Genomic DNA, 20,805 nt, shown 5'->3' with positions numbered 1-20,805 from the left:
TAATCTCAGCAAACATGTGTCCTCACAGGGGACCAAGAAGTCACGCCAGGCCTGGATTGTGACACAGACCAGCAGTTGTTTAGACAAAGAAAGTGCCAGAAACCCATTGTTCTGCAGGTCCCCTAAAGATTTCTGCATTTTTGTTGCCTCATTAGATGAGGCCAATTAGGAAGATCTCTGTCTCATTAAAAAGGTTGGCCCCTGGGAGACAGCCGGGCCTGTCTGTCTAGCTGTTTGTAGCTCCCAAGGTGAGAGTGTGCATCCGTTTCAAGTTGACAGGGACTGCACGGAAACTGGTTAGCATGTTTAGGAGTGAGTTCCATTATTTTTCTAATAAGAAAGTCATTAAGGAAGCCCAGAGGATGTAATCAATACACGTCTTTGTGGCCAAATGTTTAATTTAGATCAGGCTAAACACCATATCTATTAATATATTAGCAATGTAGCTAACATACTGTGGCTAGCATCAGTGACCTTTTTAGATGCCACTACTGACTTTCTGAGCAATGTATGCATTCGAAAGGATGTAAGATGAGACAAGACCGCATAGGCAAGCAAATAAATGGCTCTCTCAGAAAACCTGAGTCTGTCTCTAAGTGATGATCAAAAAGATGCATCAATAATTAATGAGACCACTACTGAAAGGTCAAGAGCACCGCGAGTCTCCTGCCTTACTCGCGATAGATCTGCCTTCAGCTTTGCTGCAGAGGCGCTCGCAACAGCAGCAACTACTGCAGCGTTAAGGCAGTTTGAGTCCAGCTGGCTTTGAAATCAAATGTGAGGAAAGAATTGATTCTGCAGCACTGATTTAGGCTGCCGTTTTCTACGCGGAGGGGAGGGAGGGGCGGCGGAGAATCAAGCACTTTATCAGCACTGTGGGCAGCAGAGAGAGTGATGGAAAACGAGGATGACTCAGACCTAGTGGGTGGACTTAGACCAGGTGAGACATTGGTACAGCAGATGGGCAGTTTTTCAGTTCTCGGGCTTTCCATTGTGTGTCAGGCGGCTCATAGGGCGAAGAGCAGCGAAAATTGATTCTATTACGGAAGAATGTTGTTGTTTTTACTTTCCATAATGACATTAGGAAATTCCATAACAGTAATGAGGTAATAAACAAAAAAAATTCCTAAAAAAGATTTTTATCTTACAGAAATGACATCTGCTAACTTGAACTGTTCCCTCGTGAGTGATTCTTATTTTCAGACTTGGAATATGTTTAAATGAAATTCCAGATTCTTGAAAGTTAAGTAAATGTTGCATATAGATGGATCTCCAGTTACTTAGTAAATAGAAAACAGATTGTAGAGATAAACAATGTTGCATGAAAAGTAATAATTCACTGGTAGATGAATTATTACTTTTAAGAAAGATAATGTACCTGTTTCTCTTTACTATTATTTTTGCCTGTTTTGTGTTTAAAGGTGTATCTATATGAATGGTTGATTGACGCTTACTTGCTTATTATATATTGAACTGACTTTTGAGAGAAGGCGTAGGCTAAGATTTTTTTCATTCAAAACTTTTGTTTATATCAACATGTGACATATTCATATTAAACTGTAAATGAATTAAAATATATAAATAAAAGGTTGATTTTATTTCCGATTTCTGTTTGGGTTTGGTCGCTAACCCCCACGAATACCGGGGGTCCACTGCAGCCTCACATTAGGATCAAGTCGGAGGGAACGCCAGCGATCGCCGCGCCGCATGCATTCCCCTCCACATGTTTGCTCTGCCCAGGGTGTGGCCCCGTTTGAGAGGATTACACAGAGGAATGCAGGCGAGCCCATCTTTTTAAAACAAGAGGCCACGGGCGTGAAGTTCATGTCCAACAGAGCGTCTCAGAGGTTCCAAACGACGCCAGTACGCGCAGATGGGAGGGGTTCCTACAGTTCAAGTCGGAGGATTCACTGAGCAAATTTGGCAGCAATTAGCTTCAGGGTTTCCAATACGACTTCTGTCTGAACAAGTTTATCTGGATTAACATTTGCAGTTTGTGTTGGTACGGTTTGAGTAAACAGTTTGTGACAAGTAGCTTAGAAATATTAAACCAACATAAAGCCCTCTGTGTTTTATGGATCTAAATTAACCACCTAATCTTCCATTAACAGTCTGTTTTGTTTTCTTTTGTTTAAAAAAAAAAAAAAAAGGTGCACTTTCAAGCTATTACAAATAATTTCCAAATGTTATTTCTAATCTAAATAGTTGCTTTAATTATAAGCTGTCAAAAGTACGTAAATATATAAAAAGGACAAATAAATTGTTTCAGTCTCGCCGCTAAAACGGGTGAATTGGAGCAGAGAGGAGATAAGCATCAGCAAAAGGCTAATGTCTGCAGCACAGTCGATGTGACATCACTACATGACCGGCGTGATTGCATTTACTCCATTAAGGTAGGCATTCTCGCCCATTTCCTGCAGCCCCCACTTCCACTCTGCCCACAGCGACCACTCTGACACGGTTGCCATGGCCACCGCGCAACAAGTACAGAAGAGCCTAAAGGGACAGGGCTGTCAGGAGATATCCACACCGGTTTTTCTGAAGGAGCAAAGGGCAAAACATATCAAATTGTTTGAGTGCAAAACAATTCATTTTTCCATTTTTTTTCATGCCATAGCACATAAATCTTAATGTAATTAATTACATTTTATATGATATACCAACAGAAGGGAACATATGTGTGAAGTTTAAGGTAAATATCACATGGTAGCCAACATTATCCAAAAAATCTGAAAAGTGTGGTGTGTTTTTGTATTAAATACCCTTTACTGTTGAAATATTATTAGCTGCAGTTCTAGTTCTATTTTCAAGTAAGGTGAGACAGGATCTTTATTTCAGGGTTGTTTAATTAAAGGGGACTGACACTTTTCAAACTGTCTACTCTTTCCCTTCTACTTCACAATAATGCCCTACTTTATATTGGCCTGTCACATTAATTCCCAAAGGAGGCACTGAAGGTTGCGATTGAAGGAATAACAACAACAATGTGCGCTGTTAAAGGGCATTTCAAAGCCCTGTTTTTATCAGTCTGCTAACATAAATGGCTCAAATGTGTGTCAAGTGTCCAAAAATACTCACACGACTAAATATACTGGACAAAAATGGTGATACGAAGGGCCTCGATGCCAAGTGGGAAATCTAAGAGACTTCGCCTAGCTTAACACGGCTGCTTGAATGTATTTTTTTTTTAAACTGACAAAAGTAGCACAAGATTTGCTTTTTCTAAAACCCCCAAACATATAGTGCAGAAATGCTGAGAACTGTGCGACAGCATCACTCTGCATGCAAAGCAATCAAACTGAAAATGCAAAGCAGAGGTACGAAATTTTTCAAACGACCGTTTATCTCCTCAAACCCTCCCCCCCTCTCTCTTTCTTTCTCTCCCCTGCCATGCGTCTCAGAGGATTTTACTGCCATGAACTCTTATATATGGTTGAATAACAGTCTCAAAAGTAACACACACCAGGTCTGAACTACTGCCACTTTTTTCTCAGTTTCCATAAAACGTCTAGTTTACATAAAATCAATCGTTTACGGACACATTCAAGTCATAAAAGTAAAGACGTTTTACATCAAAGCATACCTATGTGAGAAGATAATTGTGTTTTGGCAATGTTCGGGTTGAGAAAAAGCAGTAGGAGTGTTAGACAAAGTCCCATTGTGGTCACAAGAGAGTTTTTAGCAAATTAGCCTGAAAACAACAAATGCCTCATTCACTTGGCGTGCTTTCCTGTCGTCGCGAGACAAGAGTAACACCTTTTAGTCGACTACTTTCTTGAGAGTTACCTTTCATTCCGCTTCTTCTTACAAGGGGCCCTGTAATCTGTGGCCAAGTTACGGCTGGCGGCACACAACCCCGCCACGATAACACGATCGGATGAGAAGACCCGGGAATATGATATGGGCGTAATGGGGTGAAAATCAGCCCCGCGTTGAGAGAAACACATTTCCTAATGCATAATAAAGATTTCACTCTCTCAGCTGTCATAGGGAGACTCTTTGTGACTGAAGGAACAAGCTGGAGGTAAAATCCTGCTGTACAAAAAAAACCAGGAGGCTGTTTTTTTATGATGGGGAGCAAGAAAACGCAACAAAAAAATAAGGAAGAAAAAAAAAGGGACTTCTTCAGGTAGAGTAACAATTTCTAAGTTGGGCCCTAACATCATCTCCAAAAACTTCTTTCCTTCCACAGGGCGGGCGTAAGATCTGCTTGATGCGACGACAAATCAGTCCTGATCCGAGTCAGATGTGGGCTGTTTAAGCTATAAAAGCGTAACCGCTTGCATGAAAAGGAACGACGCTCCGCGAACGCCGCGAGCGACGCCTTAAATGAGCCTCGCTCTGTTAAAGTCACGGCCATGAGGGTAGCTGGTTGCACCAATAAAAGCAGCTTTTTACAATGCTGCTTTTAGTCAGTCTTTTTTTTATAAAGAAAAAAAGACGACTTCTGATGATGACGGTTTTTAAACGCGTTACAATCAAAATAAAGTTTTAAGATTTTCATCCAATCTGAACTAAGCACTCCACATGTTTACATTTATGATGGTAGGCCAGAAAATAAGGCATTTTCCCAGCATCGACTCTTGCTCTGTCTACAGATACAAGGGAAAAAGCAAAGGTATAACTTATGAAGCTCAACACACATCTGCTTTAACTGATTGTAAGGAACATGGGATGAACACGGTCTTCACAAGGGTTTTTGTACGTTTTGGTCGACACCATCTGCTTTTTTAATGTGTACGCTGCAGCTTCAGAAGACAAGATAAAAACTCCTCACTGGTCTAGTGTGCTGCTCTAGTTTCTTCTGCTATTTATCACTGTCACATCTGCAGCAGAGAGAAGGAAAAAATAACATCCTCCTCTTAGATACAGCATGTCGCACCTACTGTGAAGAAGCCTTGCTACAATGCCAGAAATATTCAAGTATTTGGTGTTAAATTTTATATATTCTACTGGTAAGAGAGGTATATGCCACTTTAATCGCTTAAAAACCGTTTCCCAGCAGCCTCTGGTGCTATTATGTTTTCCTGCCGGTTGTAAACATCGTGACAGCTGACACAGATCCGAGAATAGACGCCCTGGAACGGCTCAAGGCGATCAGATGTTGGCCTGGGAGCGCGGATGATGGACAAGGCACGGTGACGTTAGAAGAACTTATTGTATAAAAAAGAAAATAAAAATGCAGCCATCGCTGGTGGCACTGAACGTGTCGACAGGCCTCTGTGGCCTTTCCCTTCATAGGTCAGAGCAGTCTGCTAACTGAGTACAGCAGGGAGACCCGACACACATGCTAAATTGAGCAGACATCCTACACTCACCAACCAGGGGAAACCATAAACTCTAATATTTTATGTGACTTGTGTAGTTTTTTTTTTCTTTTTTAGGTCACTGGACCTCAAACTATCATCTATAACACATGACGTGGTTATTTAAAAGTTTGTGTCTGTAAATTGAGCATACGTGTGAGTACGTACCTTTAGCGAGTCAAAGCAGGCGATCACTCTCCCGTTCTCCACCTGGCAGCTTTTGGGTGGGTGGGCGAATTTGCATTCCTCGTCACTGCGTGAACACGTCCCTCGCTGAAACTGCCGGCACACTTCCAGGGTCAGCCATTTTGTGTCCCGTATCGAGGCTATGTTTAGAGCCATGTCGAAAGGGGTCTGATGGCCGCGGGGCAGGAGGAAGGAGAGGGAGCCGCTCGGTTCGGGGAGGAGGTGCTTTGACAAAGAGCTCCGGGTTAAAAACACATGAAATCAAAAGTAAAACCGATGGAACATGCAGTTAAAAATACTCTGCCTCAGGTCAGTGGAGGTGCTTTGTCTTTGCGGCCCAAAAAAAAAACCCCCCAAAAAAACATTAAATCTGGTGGAGAAACCTGAGCATGGGATGAACAACTGTGCTGTGGAAGTTTGTCAGTCAAACAGATTCATCAATCATCATCAATCAGTAAATCTCAAGAGCAGACCTCTGGCGAGGCAGAGGGATCATGCTTGTATTGGACACACCACTGTCCCCAAAATGTCCTTTTTATGAGTAATGATCTCTTTCGAAGGGGGTGGGTGGGTGTTGGGGAGCAAAGGTGGCCCTATTTTCAGGTACAATGGCACATTTTAGGACAGCACAAAGGTGTGCAGCTCTTCCCTTCGAAGCGCCTTTAAGCTTTGGCACACTGGCCAGCAGCGGAGAGGTTCGGCTTCAGGTTTAACTCGGGGTTTATTCGCACAAAAAGCGCAGACGAGGACAAACCAGGTGGGATTTGAAGCTATGGCCAGCAGAGACCGCAGAGGAATATCCGGAGCTCTTCGGACAAAGTCTTCAAGTAGGGATAATAACTCAAAAGGCACTTTCTGTCTGATCTGAAACAGAAAAAAAAAGAGGAGACAAGAACATTTTTTTGTATAAAATTCCAATAAAATACACCAAAGTCTGTGGTTGTGACAAAATCTAAAAAGGTTCAAGTGGTTCAAGGCGATAAAAAAGGCAGCTGCGCTATTTGGCTGAGTATGTAGAGACTGGAAGTCCAAAGTCTTTCCAACATAGTTCCTACCAAAACAGGAAATGGAGAAAAGCCCTTTATGTTGTAGGATGAGAGCAAACAATCTGAGTGAAGATGGAAAAGGAGCTGTGAAGTCAAGCCTGGACTGTAGAGCCACACAAGGTGCGACCAATAGAAAAGTGCAGCACTGCACTATTCTGGGCGGCCGTCCAGCAGCCACAGAGAGAGACCTAGACAGATGCATATGCCACTGCCAGACATGATTATGACGCTGCCCAGTGTCACACAACATTCACTAGTCTCTCCTCTCTCTCCGTCCATATTAGGGACCGCCTCGCTGACATCAGCCTGTCGGTTCACATTCATTCGGGGTATGTCGGTACGAGCTTCCTTCCTTGTCTTGCAAAGGCAGTGCTGTGTCTCAATGTCGTGTAGTGAGAGCAAGGGGACGATTGATAAAGCAACAATCTGAGGAAGTGACCTTTCGCTGGGGAGAATGAAATCCATTACTAGGCTACTGAGCAGGGAGCTCGTTTCTGGGCACATCTGGAAATGTTTTGCTTGGTAACTGTGGGCTGGAAGAGGGGGAGGATGCTCCACACTGGAGGAGGGTTGTAAAGAAACAAAAACCTAGAGCGCTGTTTAAAAGATTATTATTTTACTATTCCATGTCTATAAAAAGAATGAATGGAAAACGAAGGTTTGGCCAGAACATCTGGCATGTAGACCAACATCTTAAATTATTGAAAGCAACAAGCTAAGACTTGTCCTAGAGTTTACAAAGACTTTACATTTCTTCAGAAATATGCCCTTAAGCATTATAGAAGTAGAAGGGGCAAAAATAAGAATCGCTTTGGGGGTTAAAGAGCAGCTTCCTCCTTCAAATCATAAACCAAATCCAGCCACAAGCCGATAAATCCAAAACCATCATCTTAGCTAATCATATTGTCCCACTTTAGTGCTGATGATGTGAAATGAGATCAGAAGCTTCCTTTGCCCGATCGTACTGACGCCCAGACTCTGCTCTCTAAGGCGGGATTTAATTTCACATTACCCCCCCAGGGAGCCAACCAATCGCTGCAGAAAGAGACAGTCAGGTAAGAATCATGTCAGATCTGACCTTTAGCAATTAATCCCTTCTTATTTTTAGAAGCCATAAGATGTCGGCCATGAAGCTAACCTAATTTGTCACCATGTGATGAAGCGATGGCGCCCGTTGTCTGTTAAGTGACTAGCCTGAAATGATGGTGCATAAAACACCAGTACGTTGCTTTTACACATTTGATTCGGACAGAAAAAAAAAGGGGGGGATTAGCTCACTAAATGAGTTCTGACACACAGTGTCAGTAAGGGTCTGTCAGGGTCGCCTGAAGAGACTCAACAAGCAACAATGAAAACTAGAAAATTTCGGAAGAAATTTAGCCGGGGCCTGCCGAGGCGCGCCCGTGGGGTTTGGGCACGGCGTCGTCGCTACAAATCGGCATCGACGCTAAAGAACGCCGCGACGTAATCAGTGGCACGCGGAGAACCGCAAGAACGTTAAGCGAGGTGGACGTGCACCATTCGGTACGATTTAAAATGTTGTCAAGGCTTTTATTTTGGAAGTTTTGTTAAACTTCATTTCAAAGGGACAAACTAATCCCATGCGTAATAGTCCTTGGGTGAAAATAGTTATATAATGCTCAAAACACAAGTAGCTGATGTAAAAATATTCAAGGCTTTTATTTTGAAATTTTCAGTATGCTTCATTTTAAAGTTCCGAACTAATACCACGTGTAAGAGTGCTTTGGATGAAAAAGTCAAATAAAGCCAAAATGAGCAATTACGTCATGTAAAAATATTCAAGGCTTTTATTTTGAAATTGATGAAAAAGTCAAATAAAGCCAAAAAGAGCAATTACATGATGTAAAAATATTCAAGGCTTTTATTTTTGGAAGTTTTGTTAAACTTCATTTCAAAGGGCCAAACTAATCCCATGTGTAATAGTCCTTGGGTTAAAATAGTTATATAATGCTCAAAACACAAGTAGCTGATGTAAAAATATTAAAGGCTTTTATTTTGAAATTTGCAGTATGCTTTATTTTAAAGTTCTGAACTAATACCACGTGTAAGAGTGCTTTGGATGAAAAAGTCAAATAAAGCCAAAAAGAGCAATTACGTCATGTAAAAATATGCAAGGCTTTTATTTTGAAATTTTCAGTATGCTTCATTACGTCATGTAAAAATATTCAAGGCTTTTATTTTGAAATTGATGAAAAAGTCAAATAAAGCCAAAAAGAGCAATTACATGATGTAAAAATATTCAAGGCTTTTATTTTGAAATTATTATTATGCTCCATTTTAAAGTTCCAAACTAATCCCATGTGTAACAGTGCTTTGTATGAAAAAGTCATATACGGCCAAAAAAAGCAATTACATGATGTAAAAATATGCAAGGCTTTTATTTTGAAATTTTCAGTATGCTTCATTTCAGAGGGCCAAACTAATACCACGTGTAACAGTGCTTTGGATGAAAAAGTCACATAAAGCCAAAAACAGCAATTAGCTGATGTAAAAATATTCAAGGCTTTTATTTTGAAATTATTATTATGCTCCATTTTAAAGTTCCGAACTAATCCCATGTGTAACATTGCTTTGGATGAAAAAGTCATATACGGCCAAAAAGAGCAATTACGTCATGTAAAATATTCAAGGCTTTTATTTTGAAATTTTCAATATGCTTAATTTTAAAGTTCCGAACTAATCCCATGTGTAACAGTGCTTTGGATGCAAAAGTAAAATAAAGCCAAAAAGAGCAATTACGTCATGTAAAAATATTCAGGGCTTTTATTTTGAAATTTTCAATATGCTCCATTTTAAAGTTCCAAACTAATCCCATGTGTAACAGTGCTTTGTATGAAAAAGTCATATACGGCCAAAAAAAGCAATTACATGATGTAAAAATATGCAAGGCTTTTATTTTGAAATTTTCAGTATGCTTCATTTCAGAGGGCCAAACTAATACCACGTGTAACAGTGCTTTGGATGAAAAAGTCACATAAAGCCAAAAACAGCAATTAGCTGATGTAAAAATATTCAAGGCTTTTATTTTGAAATTATTATTATGCTCCATTTTAAAGTTCCGAACTAATCCCATGTGTAACATTGCTTTGGATGAAAAAGTCATATACGGCCAAAAAGAGCAATTACGTCATGTAAAATATTCAAGGCTTTTATTTTGAAATTTTCAATATGCTTAATTTTAAAGTTCCGAACTAATCCCATGTGTAACAGTGCTTTGGATGGAAAAGTAAAATAAAGCCAAAAAGAGCAATTACGTCATGTAAAAATATTCAGGGCTTTTATTTTGAAATTTTCAATATGCTTAATTTTAAAGTTCCAAACTAATCCCATGTGTAACAGTTACTGAGTTAAATCAGTTATATACAGCCCATAGCAGCAGGTAGTTCTAAAGGCCAGTTCTCAGTCCTGATCTGTTTCAACTGAGGATAGATAGAACTACAGCGATGCGAATTTGTAGTCCTGACCACCAGCCAATAGCCTCTTGAGTTCCGTTGCCATGGTAAATAATGGTCTCAGCAGGTGTGAGCTGTGAGTCATACATGCTCAAACACACCATTGTGTGTTTGAGCCTACACGTTTTACTGAAAAAAAGCATTGGAAACAAATCCTTCGTGTTCGGGAACCGTAATACATATTCGAAAAGCGTTTCGAGCGTATGAGAGGTCAATGTGTCTTCTGCGATAGTCCCGAGATTCATATCTGTACCTCAGTCAGAGCATTTACAGTGATGAGAGAAAGAAATGTTGTGCCCAGATCTGAAATTCTATTCAAATACATGGGAGAGAGCCTCAGACAGCCTCAGAAAATCCTGTCGCATGACTTTGCTCTGAAGCACCGTGACAGAAAACCGTACGGTCTAGATAAATTTCGAAAACATTTTACCGGAGCAGACAGGCGTATCAATGTCAGGACCGATTTTGATACTAATCGTGCGATATTTGTGGGCGTGATGGCGATTTCAAAAATGATTTGGGCTGAAAAAGTTGTCTTCATCTCTCACTCTAAGCAGCCAGACGCACTCTAACTTTAGGAAAAATGAGAAACTTTGGGTCGCTTAGAGGCAAATTGTGGACAAACCGTAACTGGTATCGACGAGCCGTCTTCACTTTCGAAGAGATCACAGACGTATCTACAAAATGAAATTTGAATGGCATTTCTAGGTGAAATTGTGACGACACAGAAAATCCTCAAAAATAGGGTATTTCTAGGATTTTTCCCATTGACTTATAATGGGTTTTTTTTCGTAGTCTTTTGCGAATTATGTCGCCACGTTAAGCCCAAATCCCACCAAAAGTAATAGCTGGAATGGCGTGAATTTTCTGCACGTTTTGATACCTCATTTGTAGGTGTGCACCCAGCGGTACGAGCCGCATTAACGGTTACGGAAGAAAAATAAAGAAGAAGAAAGAAACACTTTCTCCGACAATAGTAATAGGTTCCTGCCATTGCTTTGCATGGCAGGCCCCAAAAATTCAAAACAAACGGGATCGGCTGAAGATAAAAAGGTCCCTTATAAGGGTGGTAGTAAGATAAAGAACACATGCAGGAACATGACCACATATTTGTGGGCATACTGATGACATTTATTGCATCTTTTTGCCGTATAGAAAGGAAGTTTTTGTTTAATGAAAAGCTACATTAAGTTTTAGCTTTGGAACATAGCACTGCATAAAAACAGATCTATAATTATAAAAAAAACACCAATAGCAAAATGGAAAAAGAAGAAAGAGTCTGTTGGTGTTCTTTCTGAAGCATTATTAGAAATTTGTGGAAAGTCTGATTTGAACACCTAGAGGAGGTGACTGCACCCACCGACCAAATCCCAGAAGCAAAGGCTGGACCATTACAACAAGTTTCCCACTGACAGGACTGCCTCCAATGAAACTGTTGTTTCATGACTGAGATGAAATGATCATAGAAGATACCACCGGGAGCAAAAGTCCTGAACAATCGACCTCCCTCTCAGAATCATTGGGTGTTTTCACACCTGATAATCCGGTAGACTCGGTTCGATTGGGGACCAAAATTGCAACATTTGTTACGTTTTCAGCTGGTGTAGTTTGCTTTCGCACTGTACTTCTTCAAAGGAACCAAACATTTGGACAAACCTGTTCACCTCCCTGCCTGTGGTGGCGCTGCACCTAAGAACCACGGGAATAATGACATGAAAACTTCTAAAGACGACAGGAATGCAAAACAAAATTAGAATGTCGTCAGATGTTTTGCGGTTGTAGAATTTCTCTTTGGTAAAAGATCATGAGACATTTCGCCAGAGTTCGCTTGAACTGAACCAAGTTCAAGTTCAGAAGGAGGTAATTCTATGGATGGAGGACCCTAAAGCTGACTTCTTGTCAGGTCAAAGCTAATTTATAAAAAGACAAAGAAATAGTCAGCTACCTACTCAATAAGAGTATGTAATATTTCTATATGACACTTCATCCATCAGAAAATCAGTAATAGACTCTGAGCCGTTGCAGAGACGGAAATGACAAAGTTGTGTTTCCATTTTACAGATATAAAACCTGTGGTATAATAATCCACCCTGTGGAACACTGGAACAGTGTGAGTAGTGTTAACAGAAATAAGCAACAGAAAGTGAAACCTAAAGAGCTGGAGGTAGAAGCAGATTTTGTGCATCCTGTACCAAAGTGGCCAGACAGAATGACCCGATGAACCTGGACGAGATGTGAAGAAAACCACTGCAGTAGTAGACTTTGTGGATTACTTACGCTTACTAAGACCAGCTGCCAGGGGCATTATCTTGGTCAGTCTGCTTAATTGCACGAGAGTCAGCGAGACTGGGATGTCTCTAGTGAAAGTCATTGGCTTGACCTCTGAAAAGCGAGCATGTAACCCATTAGTCTGCTATCTGTGCTGGGCGGTTTATCTTTGTAGCTTGTGTTTGCTCAGCAGAGACAATAAGCTACCTGTTTTTAATGGCCATATGAACTTGAAAACAATGAAAAAAAAAATTCTAATGATTGTGAGAGAAAAGATTATGAGCAAGGTTACTGAGAGACTGCAATACCATTTATTACCATTTTAAGCTGGCAAACGGTAGATGTTCAGTTATTTGCATGGCCAAGAGGAACAAGTGGACAATGTTTTCCAAAGAGAGGGGTCCTAAATGCAGAAAGGAAATGTTTCCTTTCCCTAAGCGTATGAAATGCCTTTGGTCTAAGCCAAGAATCCTTGAGTTCAATTCTATCAAGTACCATTAGGTATAATGATGGGTGAGGGAGATCAGCACAGTCTATACCAGGACTAAGCTATGAGCATTTTCCCGAGTCAGCAGGAAGGTGAGCCCCATATCATAATAGCCTTAGCTAAACAAGGGTGACCCAAATAGTCTATACCTCCGATATAGGACAATATGTTTGGATTTGTTGTAAAATGCACTTTAATTAAGAAAAGGTGAGAGAATTTTTGCTTATTTGACTGCCTGCACTCTGTTAATAGATTTGGTTTCCCTAAGCATTCTTGTCTGCTCTCTGCTAAGTCGAAGGGACTCAGGCAAGTCATCATCTAATTATAGAGCAGTCGTCTGCCTGAGATGAATTGTGCTTCTCAGATAAATATGATGATTAACAGGGTTTCCAAGGTAATTAATGGAAAAAAACTGGATAAATACCATACTTAGCTTTACAGTTTTAAGCCCTGCTGACGTGTTTGCTTAAAAACAACAAATACTTGAAATGAAACCACTTGAAATTACCCCTTTTTGTTCATGCGCAAGTCATCTGAAGATAAAATTCACTTGAGATGTAATCTCGAGGTGGGGCACGTTAGTGATTTAGCCCGGTCTATTTTCAACAGGAAGGGCCGGGACCGTTGTTCCATTTTAGAAAACACCCACTTCCCCTTGATCTGCAGCCAGGCGCATGACACCGCTCTGGCCTTTTCCACGCAGGGCGGCGATGTCCAGTTCTTTGACCGCGCCACTCTTGGCTTTAGGTCGAGAAAGCGAAATTTGGACGGACTCGATTCCAGATCTGTCCGAAGAACTTTGCCCGGAAGAACTTTCTAAAAACTGTAGATTTGACAAGCTTTTCTGTGTCACACTTGAAAAAGTGGAGCTCCTGACATTTGGGCTGAGAAAGGGGCAAGTCAACTGCTGTGATAATGCCCGTTCCCCCAGGAGTTGAAAGAGAAAGTCTATGTTGGGAGACTGGAAAGCCTCAAAGCTCCTATGGATTTCTCCCTCTCTTCCTATATTTTTCTTTCCATGTTTTCTGTCTCACACCCTCTCTCACACAGATAAAACATTCCCTCAAGTCCCTCCCCACCCAGACTGGTATGCAGCACACTGCAGCAAAACTCCTAAAAAAAAACATCTATTTAAAAAAAAGAAGCCCAGACTGAATGACAAGTCATTCCCACCTCGGTTTATACGTTCCCAGCGCGCCGCTGTGAGCTTCTGTCTTAGTCCTAAACACAGGAGGCACCCGTTGGCTCCGGTGCGGTTCTCCCTTCAGCCCCGACGAGAGGAGTTAATGACCATGTGAGCTGTTGTCATTCCTCGCGAGCCGCCGAGCACCGCAGCCAGAGGTCCATGCCTAGACAGGGATTTTCTCTCTCAGCCACAGAGCAAAGCGAGCGAGGCAGGCGGGCAGGCAGGAAGCAAAAGAGTGTCTACTCAAACTATTTGGCTGTAACACTTCCAGCCAACATCCCACCTCCTCCACCCCCCAGCCCCCATCCAGACACACACCCCTAAAGCCAGCCCCTTCCTGCCTACCAGCCTGTAGCTGGGTCCTGCCCTCGAACAGCTCCAGCCAATAACACACAGCCTGCTCTGAATCCCAGCTTTCGTCGCCTCTTGATTGGAGGAGAGCAATCCGATTGATGGGACAAATTCTGCGCTTACAGTCAAAACCCCTGAATACTGATTTCTCACAAGGTATTTCCCCAATTTCACGCGCCGCTTAACGTCACAAACTCAGATCCCGGAGAGAGCGGCGTTGTTTAAATTCGACACGCGATCTGACTAGAGGAACGGGTTGTGGTTGGGTGTGTGAGGGGGAGCATGAAGAAAACAAGCAGTAATCAAAGTGTTGCGCAGCCGCATAGTGGAGATCAGCAGTGTCCTTGTCTGCGTTCTATCGCATTTAACACCATCCCCCCAGGAAACCGGAGCACTACACCTGCACCCTCCCTCCCACTTCTTTCCTCCACCTCCTCTCAGCATCCGTCCTCCAAACTCATCCTCCATCCCAGCATCCCTCGCTTCCTCCTCCATTTAAGCACCTTTCTCTCGCCCTCCCCGTGGCTTCTCTCCATCCCTCACCTTGCACGTTTCCCCGCAGATCTGCAAGCTATCTCCCAAACTCTATTTCAGTCCAATTCTTAAGTTTACTGAACTGGAAAATTACTACTGTTATTGCTTGGGAAACATAAAAAATAATAATAGATGTCATAATAATAATAATGTATTGCAGTGTGGTATTTTTCTTTTCTTTCCCTCTCCACTTCCAAGCCGGGCTGATGACATGCTGCCCGGCGATCACATGGGCCGTGAAACCGGAGCGTCACAGAACTGATGAGTCAGAGATCCTGCTTCATGACTTTTCGATCCAGATTCAATAGAACAGCTGTACCGTCTGTCTCTCTCTCTCCCTCTATGTCCATCTCTCTGGCTCACACAAAGGTTGTTGGCGACACGTCATCAGTTGCAGCAAGGCGGCAAATAAACGTATTTACTGTCTGTTTTTTTTTTAAATAAACTTTTACATGTTTTTATATTTTGCAAGCAGAAAATATCAAAAAGGACCCATTGTTTTCAAAGTTTTGCAAAAAGTTAATGCTTTGTAGAACCATCATCAAATACAGTCATAATGTTACAAGAATACAGTCAAAATTACACGAGAATAAAGTTAATTATATACAACAAAAAAGGTGCAATAATATTAGGAGAATGAAATTTATAAAAATTCCAAACAAAAAAAATAATTATCCAAGCTTTCTTCTTATTAAAGTGACTTTTTTCTCATCTTAATTTTAAGACACTGTTCTGGTACAATTGTGTCTTTATATAATGTCTATATTTCACACAGAAGGGAGGATTGAAATAAAAGCCCCTTTCTGAAAGTATTTTCTGCCTTAGAAAAGAAAGCAAAACAAAACAAATTATTAAAATTGGAAGTCGGATCTAGTTAAAAAGTACCAGAAATTTTATTTTTAAGCCATATCAAAAAAGAAACACTGGAGACTGGATTTTTTTCTCAATTTTCTTTTTAAAAAATAGCTCCAAACAGCAGTTTTCCTAGGTTTATTTTGGTCTGGACTTTGACTAAGTCATTCTAACAAAATTAATATGCTTTGAATAAAACATCTCAACAGAGCTCAAACTGTTAATAGTCCTGTTGCTCTGTTTTGAGACTTTTGCAGCCTCTAACAAACTTTCCCATCAACTCGGACATGACTGAAACATGCGTTCAAGATGATCTAAAATGTTAGCTTTTTGCTATACAGTATGTTAGCATTTTGAGCAATTCAGTTTCATTCATCTCACTTCCCATCACTCAGTTAGGCATATGTGTTGACCTGTCACATTAAGTCTGAATTACATTAGAGTTTGTGTTTGTGACGACATAAACGTGGAAAAAAGGGTTGAAAGGTCACTGGGACAGAAAAAGTGTCAACATCTGGTGACGACGGCATAAACGTCAGCGCACCTGTAGGGAGATGGGACAAGCGAGCGCTCTGCTTTTGCACAAAGCATGACGACAAGGGCGGGGAACGCCATCTTTGGTCAAGAGCAAAGTGTCAGCTTACAGCAACAGTGAAAGTTGTGCACGGTTGCGAGATTTAAAAGAGGAGGAGTTAGGATGCTGCTAAAAAAATAACAAATAAAAAGATCTACTGTAGCTTATCTAGAAGCAAAACAGTTCAGTTTTTCTGACTGCAGATCTCTGATGTGTCCAACAGGAAAGCAAACAAAAGCCTGGCAGACAAACAAGCTCAGCTACTTCCTTCCCTCGTGGAGTCCCCTCCCCTCCTAATATCCTTGTCCTTTTTGACCCCAACAGCTCGGCACACTCACATCGAACTGCGTTTCTAGGGAAAAAAAGAATTGCTTATATAAAAAAAAAAAAGACTGACAGGTAAAAACTGTGTGCCGACAATTCAACATGACACGAGAGGGAGAGGAAAAAAAAAGGAGGGCTCAGAAATAGGGCGGCGAAGACAGATCAATGAAAAGGCAGCTGTCTTTTTCTATTATTAGCCATAATCAAATAACAAGCAGTAAAGGGGTGTGCTACCTTTATTCTGATCAGTCCGTCTTAAAACGACGCGAGTAGCTGACAGTGCAGCTATTTATATCCAATTTCTAGTTTTGCTTTTTAACAACGGAAGGTTATGTCCTTCTCAAACATACAAAGGTCAAATTTTAATCATTGGTATTTATTGGCATAAAACAGAAAGCTCACTGCATTTTGGTCCAATTGCACAAGATACCAACCATGAAAAGGTTTCATACTGCAGTGACCTAAGAATTTAAAAAATGTGACATGTCAAAAACACAATAAATGATAAACATATTATTTTACATAAACACACATATACGGGATATATTACATATAAACATCTTACACACAACCAGTGGAAGTTTTTGATATGTGCAAAACGACACACCACCCAGGGAAGTACAACTTTGGGGGACAGCAAATACCTCTGACAAAAAATGTATTTATTGTTTTCTGAAGCTTTTTTGCACATACAGTCAGTGAAGAGTTCGTTTTCTTAACCTAATTTCAAACCCAGGAGATATACAGTATATGTCAAATGGCTAGGGATAACCTGACCCTGTTGGATGCAACCTAAAAATAAAATTTTTGTTCACAAAAGTCACTGCACAAAACTCCACTGCAGGAAAAAAAACAAACACGTTGAAATGTGTCTAAAGCTCTCCGTCAAAAATTTGGACATTTCATTGAAATTTTAAGAGGATATTGATTCGTTAGAAAAGAACAAACATTAACTATCTGCATATAATTTCACATATCATGTTTAAAGGAGAAATGGCGCTGCACACTTCTTTATCAGCCTGATTTTTTAAAAAAAGACAGGTTCTGTTCTGAAACATCTGCACAGTGTTGTGCAAAAAGCCTAAGCATCCTCTTCATGAGACTGTTATACTTCAGTCAGAGGCTTCAACACAGCTGTAATACGGGCTGCTACAGGAGATAGTTTGTGCCATCAGCATTTCAACAACTCTTTGAACTTCGATAACGAGTTACAACAATATTTAATTTCCCGCTGGGATTTTTTTTTAAAGGTATTTTCCAGTCAAATTGAACTGAATAAATCCTTGCATACTTACTGCTGAAAAAGGAAAATAATGAATGTAAGGTAATATATAGTGTACTAACATGCGAAAGTTAATTTTAAATGATAGTTACTAAGCAATTGTAAAGTCACAAGACACAACGACGACCCAACATCACATCTGTTTACGATGGGCCAATTTCTTTTCTTCTTATTTTCAGCAGCTCTCTGCTTCTGTGTAGTTATTTCTCGGCCTTTGAACCACAAACAAGACCTAAAACCTGAATTATTACTAATATTTCACAACCCCACCTGAAGTCCTGAGAGGTGTTATATTCACTAACACGCCACTACGCGTGCATAGAATCAATACCTAAAGGATGCTAACGCCGTCTGCTAGGCTAGCTACCTGCAGCCTACCTGATGTCGGGACCTGTCACATCCAGCTGCTCTTCAGCCCGCCGCCAACGGCTGGTCAACGACTGGAGACCCGCAGCACGGCTCGACAGGGCAGTCACGGTCTTCGGCTCACACTTTTCGCCCGCTCTTTCCCCCCTTACAAACTTTTTTTGCTCCTCTTCTTTAAAAAAAACACATATCACAGCGGCGCCTTTGACCCGCTACATGCTAGCTCGCTAACTACTTTTAAAGGTTGGGAGCAACAAGCGATTTTGACAGTTCGAGGTAAAGTCGACTTCTCCGTCTCTGTGGAGAGGCAATTGTGAATATACAAATATAATAAATAAATGTATCAGTTTTTTTAATTATCCAAGCTTTAGGAAGTGTAACACTGTTAATGCAAATCACACATTCCATATTTGCAGCTTCTGTACAGAAATATAATTAGTTTTGAAGAGGAAATCCCCCCCACCAAAGTGAACGTGGTACGGTCCAAAGAAATCAAGGGAAGTGAAAGGGAGGGAAGGGGCTCCTGTTACTAGGAGACGGCAGTGAATAGCTCTGGGGGAAAGATGGACCCAGTGATTTATGAACCAGCGTCGGGGTGCCTGTCAAAATAGCCTGTTATCGTAAAATGAAAACACCTGGTAAAATATAACCGCCATTTATTCTGTTATGAGATAAATTACTAATTCGATTCAAAAAATACTTTACTAATCCCAGAGGGAAAATAACCCTTACCCTAACCCTAACCCTACCCTAGTCAGTATTACAGCAATTCTGATGAAGCCTCTGACTGACCAGAGGTGGGCAGTGACTAGTTAGATTTGCTCAGTTACGTTTACTTTACTAAGTTTAAGGAAAACAAATATACCCAGAGTAGTTTACTCCACTATGCTTTTTACGTTTACTTGAGTAATCTTAATATGAAGCATTGCTACTCTTTATTGAAGAAACACATGTCTACTGCAAGTATTAGTTTGATATTTGCAAAATGTTTTCTTCTACTTGAAATTGTTATTTTGCAAATATGTTATTTATTACAGCTACTCCAAAAGTACAAAGCTGTTTTACGAAATACTTTTTTACCTTAATATCTTAGATGGCTACTTTTTACCTTCAATTGAGTAAAAATAAGTTGAGGTAGTGCTAGTCTTACCTGAGTACATTTTTGGGGACTACACACCACTTTTGAAGACACTCTGCTGTTGTATAACATTCACATGAAGGAAATGCTCACAGTTGCCAGAAAGTTCTTGATTTCACCATCACTTCCAGAGATTCCACGTCCCCAGAACAGAACCGGCCCTCTTCATCAGATTGTTTATCCTTTTTAAATCCCTAGTTCTGATGCTGCTACCAGCAGATGATGACAGAAGAGAGTACAATTTTGGCAACAGACTAATAAATATGCAGCATCTTACTGCAAATATCGAAGGACCTAACCTCTCCATACGCAGATTCTTGTCCATCCCTAATACACCTGACAACTGCAAAGTGATCTAAGTATTTCTGTAGATGGCAAGAGTCTGAATTTGTGTTGGAAGGCTCAAGTGAACAAGGTGAAAAGGAATGGTGAGAGTACAGTTCCTTGTGGGGCTCCTCACCACCTGAATTGACAGAGAATCCTTTAGTCTTATAAATTGCGGTCTGCATGTCAGGTAGTCATTGATCCAGGCTATTGTTGAGGCCTCCACTTGTGTATTTTAGAGTTTCTGACAAAGCAAATCAGTTGAAATTGTACTAAATGCACTGGAGAAATCAAAGAACTGCCAATACTTTGTCCAGATGACATTGGTTTTGTTGAAGCAGGTGTATGACGGCCTCTTCAACTCCAACTCCACGGTGATAAGCAAACCGCAAGGGGTCCCGATATGTGCTTGCTTGCTTACTCAGGTGGGCCAATAGGAGTCTCTCCAGGACTCACTGACGACGTATGAGTGAGTTTTCTTTGATACCAGAACAACACTGGATGTCTTCCATATCACTGGGACTTCCTTTGGTATTTCACAAAAGATGTGACAATTTCTAGGAGACATCCTCAGTTGCTTAGACTTTTAATGCAGAGAAGCAGGTAGTATCTTGGTCATCTCGCAGGATGCTTGCTTCTCAACTCTTTCTTCACTACGACTGACACCAACAATTACAAAAAAAAAAAGACCTCCTTTCCCTTACTTTGCAACTCTGAAATCTGCCTGGTTTGTCAGCACCACTTGACGCTTCACAGAGGAGCGTGGCATTTCGCAGCCTAATTGTGTGCAGCCAGAGTGCTCTAGTTCGCGTCGTGACACACAAGAGACCGTTGTCGCCGAGGAGGACGACAAGTCAACGAGGCGCAAGTCACAAATATCCCCGGAATGAGCGGAGAGGCGCAAATTGTGCTGCCTATTGAGCACAGAAACAATGAGAGCAGCCATGGTGGACCGCTCTGTCAGGGCCAAGGCCAGCTTCACAGGAATGCTATAGGGAATAACGGCATTACAGCCTGTCAGGATGCAAATATCCGAAAGCATCTGGACTCACAGCTTGTTAGTTTTGTTTGAGAAATATCATGTTGTCTCTTTACAGCACTGCCGTGG

General features: G+C 41.0%; 1 protein-coding gene across 12 annotated transcripts in view; it reads right to left on the bottom strand.

Annotated features, from left to right (window-relative positions):
* Positions 1-18,464, bottom strand: part of mbnl2 (muscleblind like splicing regulator 2) — a 47,753-nt gene extending 29,289 nt beyond the window's left edge. For 11 of the 12 annotated variants that reach the window (XM_023329398.1, XM_023329401.1, XM_023329403.1 and 8 more), the window contains exons 1-2: positions 13,940-14,229; positions 5,475-6,356 (exon numbers count right to left, since the gene is read on the bottom strand). In XM_023329398.1, the coding sequence (XP_023185166.1) occupies positions 5,475-5,648 (174 nt within the window). In that variant the 5' untranslated portion in view covers positions 5,649-6,356; positions 13,940-14,229. Of the gene's footprint in view, positions 1-5,474; positions 6,357-13,939; positions 14,230-18,247 lie in introns of those variants that run through there. The other variant, XM_023329399.1, reaches the window with a different exon arrangement.
* Between the last annotated feature and the right edge of the window lie 2,341 nt (positions 18,465-20,805).

This window comes from Xiphophorus maculatus, chromosome 24 (assembly GCF_002775205.1).
Source record: "Xiphophorus maculatus strain JP 163 A chromosome 24, X_maculatus-5.0-male, whole genome shotgun sequence".
NCBI lineage: Eukaryota > Metazoa > Chordata > Actinopteri > Cyprinodontiformes > Poeciliidae > Xiphophorus > Xiphophorus maculatus.
Note: the sequence above shows the minus strand (reverse complement) of the source record. Positions and strands in the feature narration are given on the sequence as shown.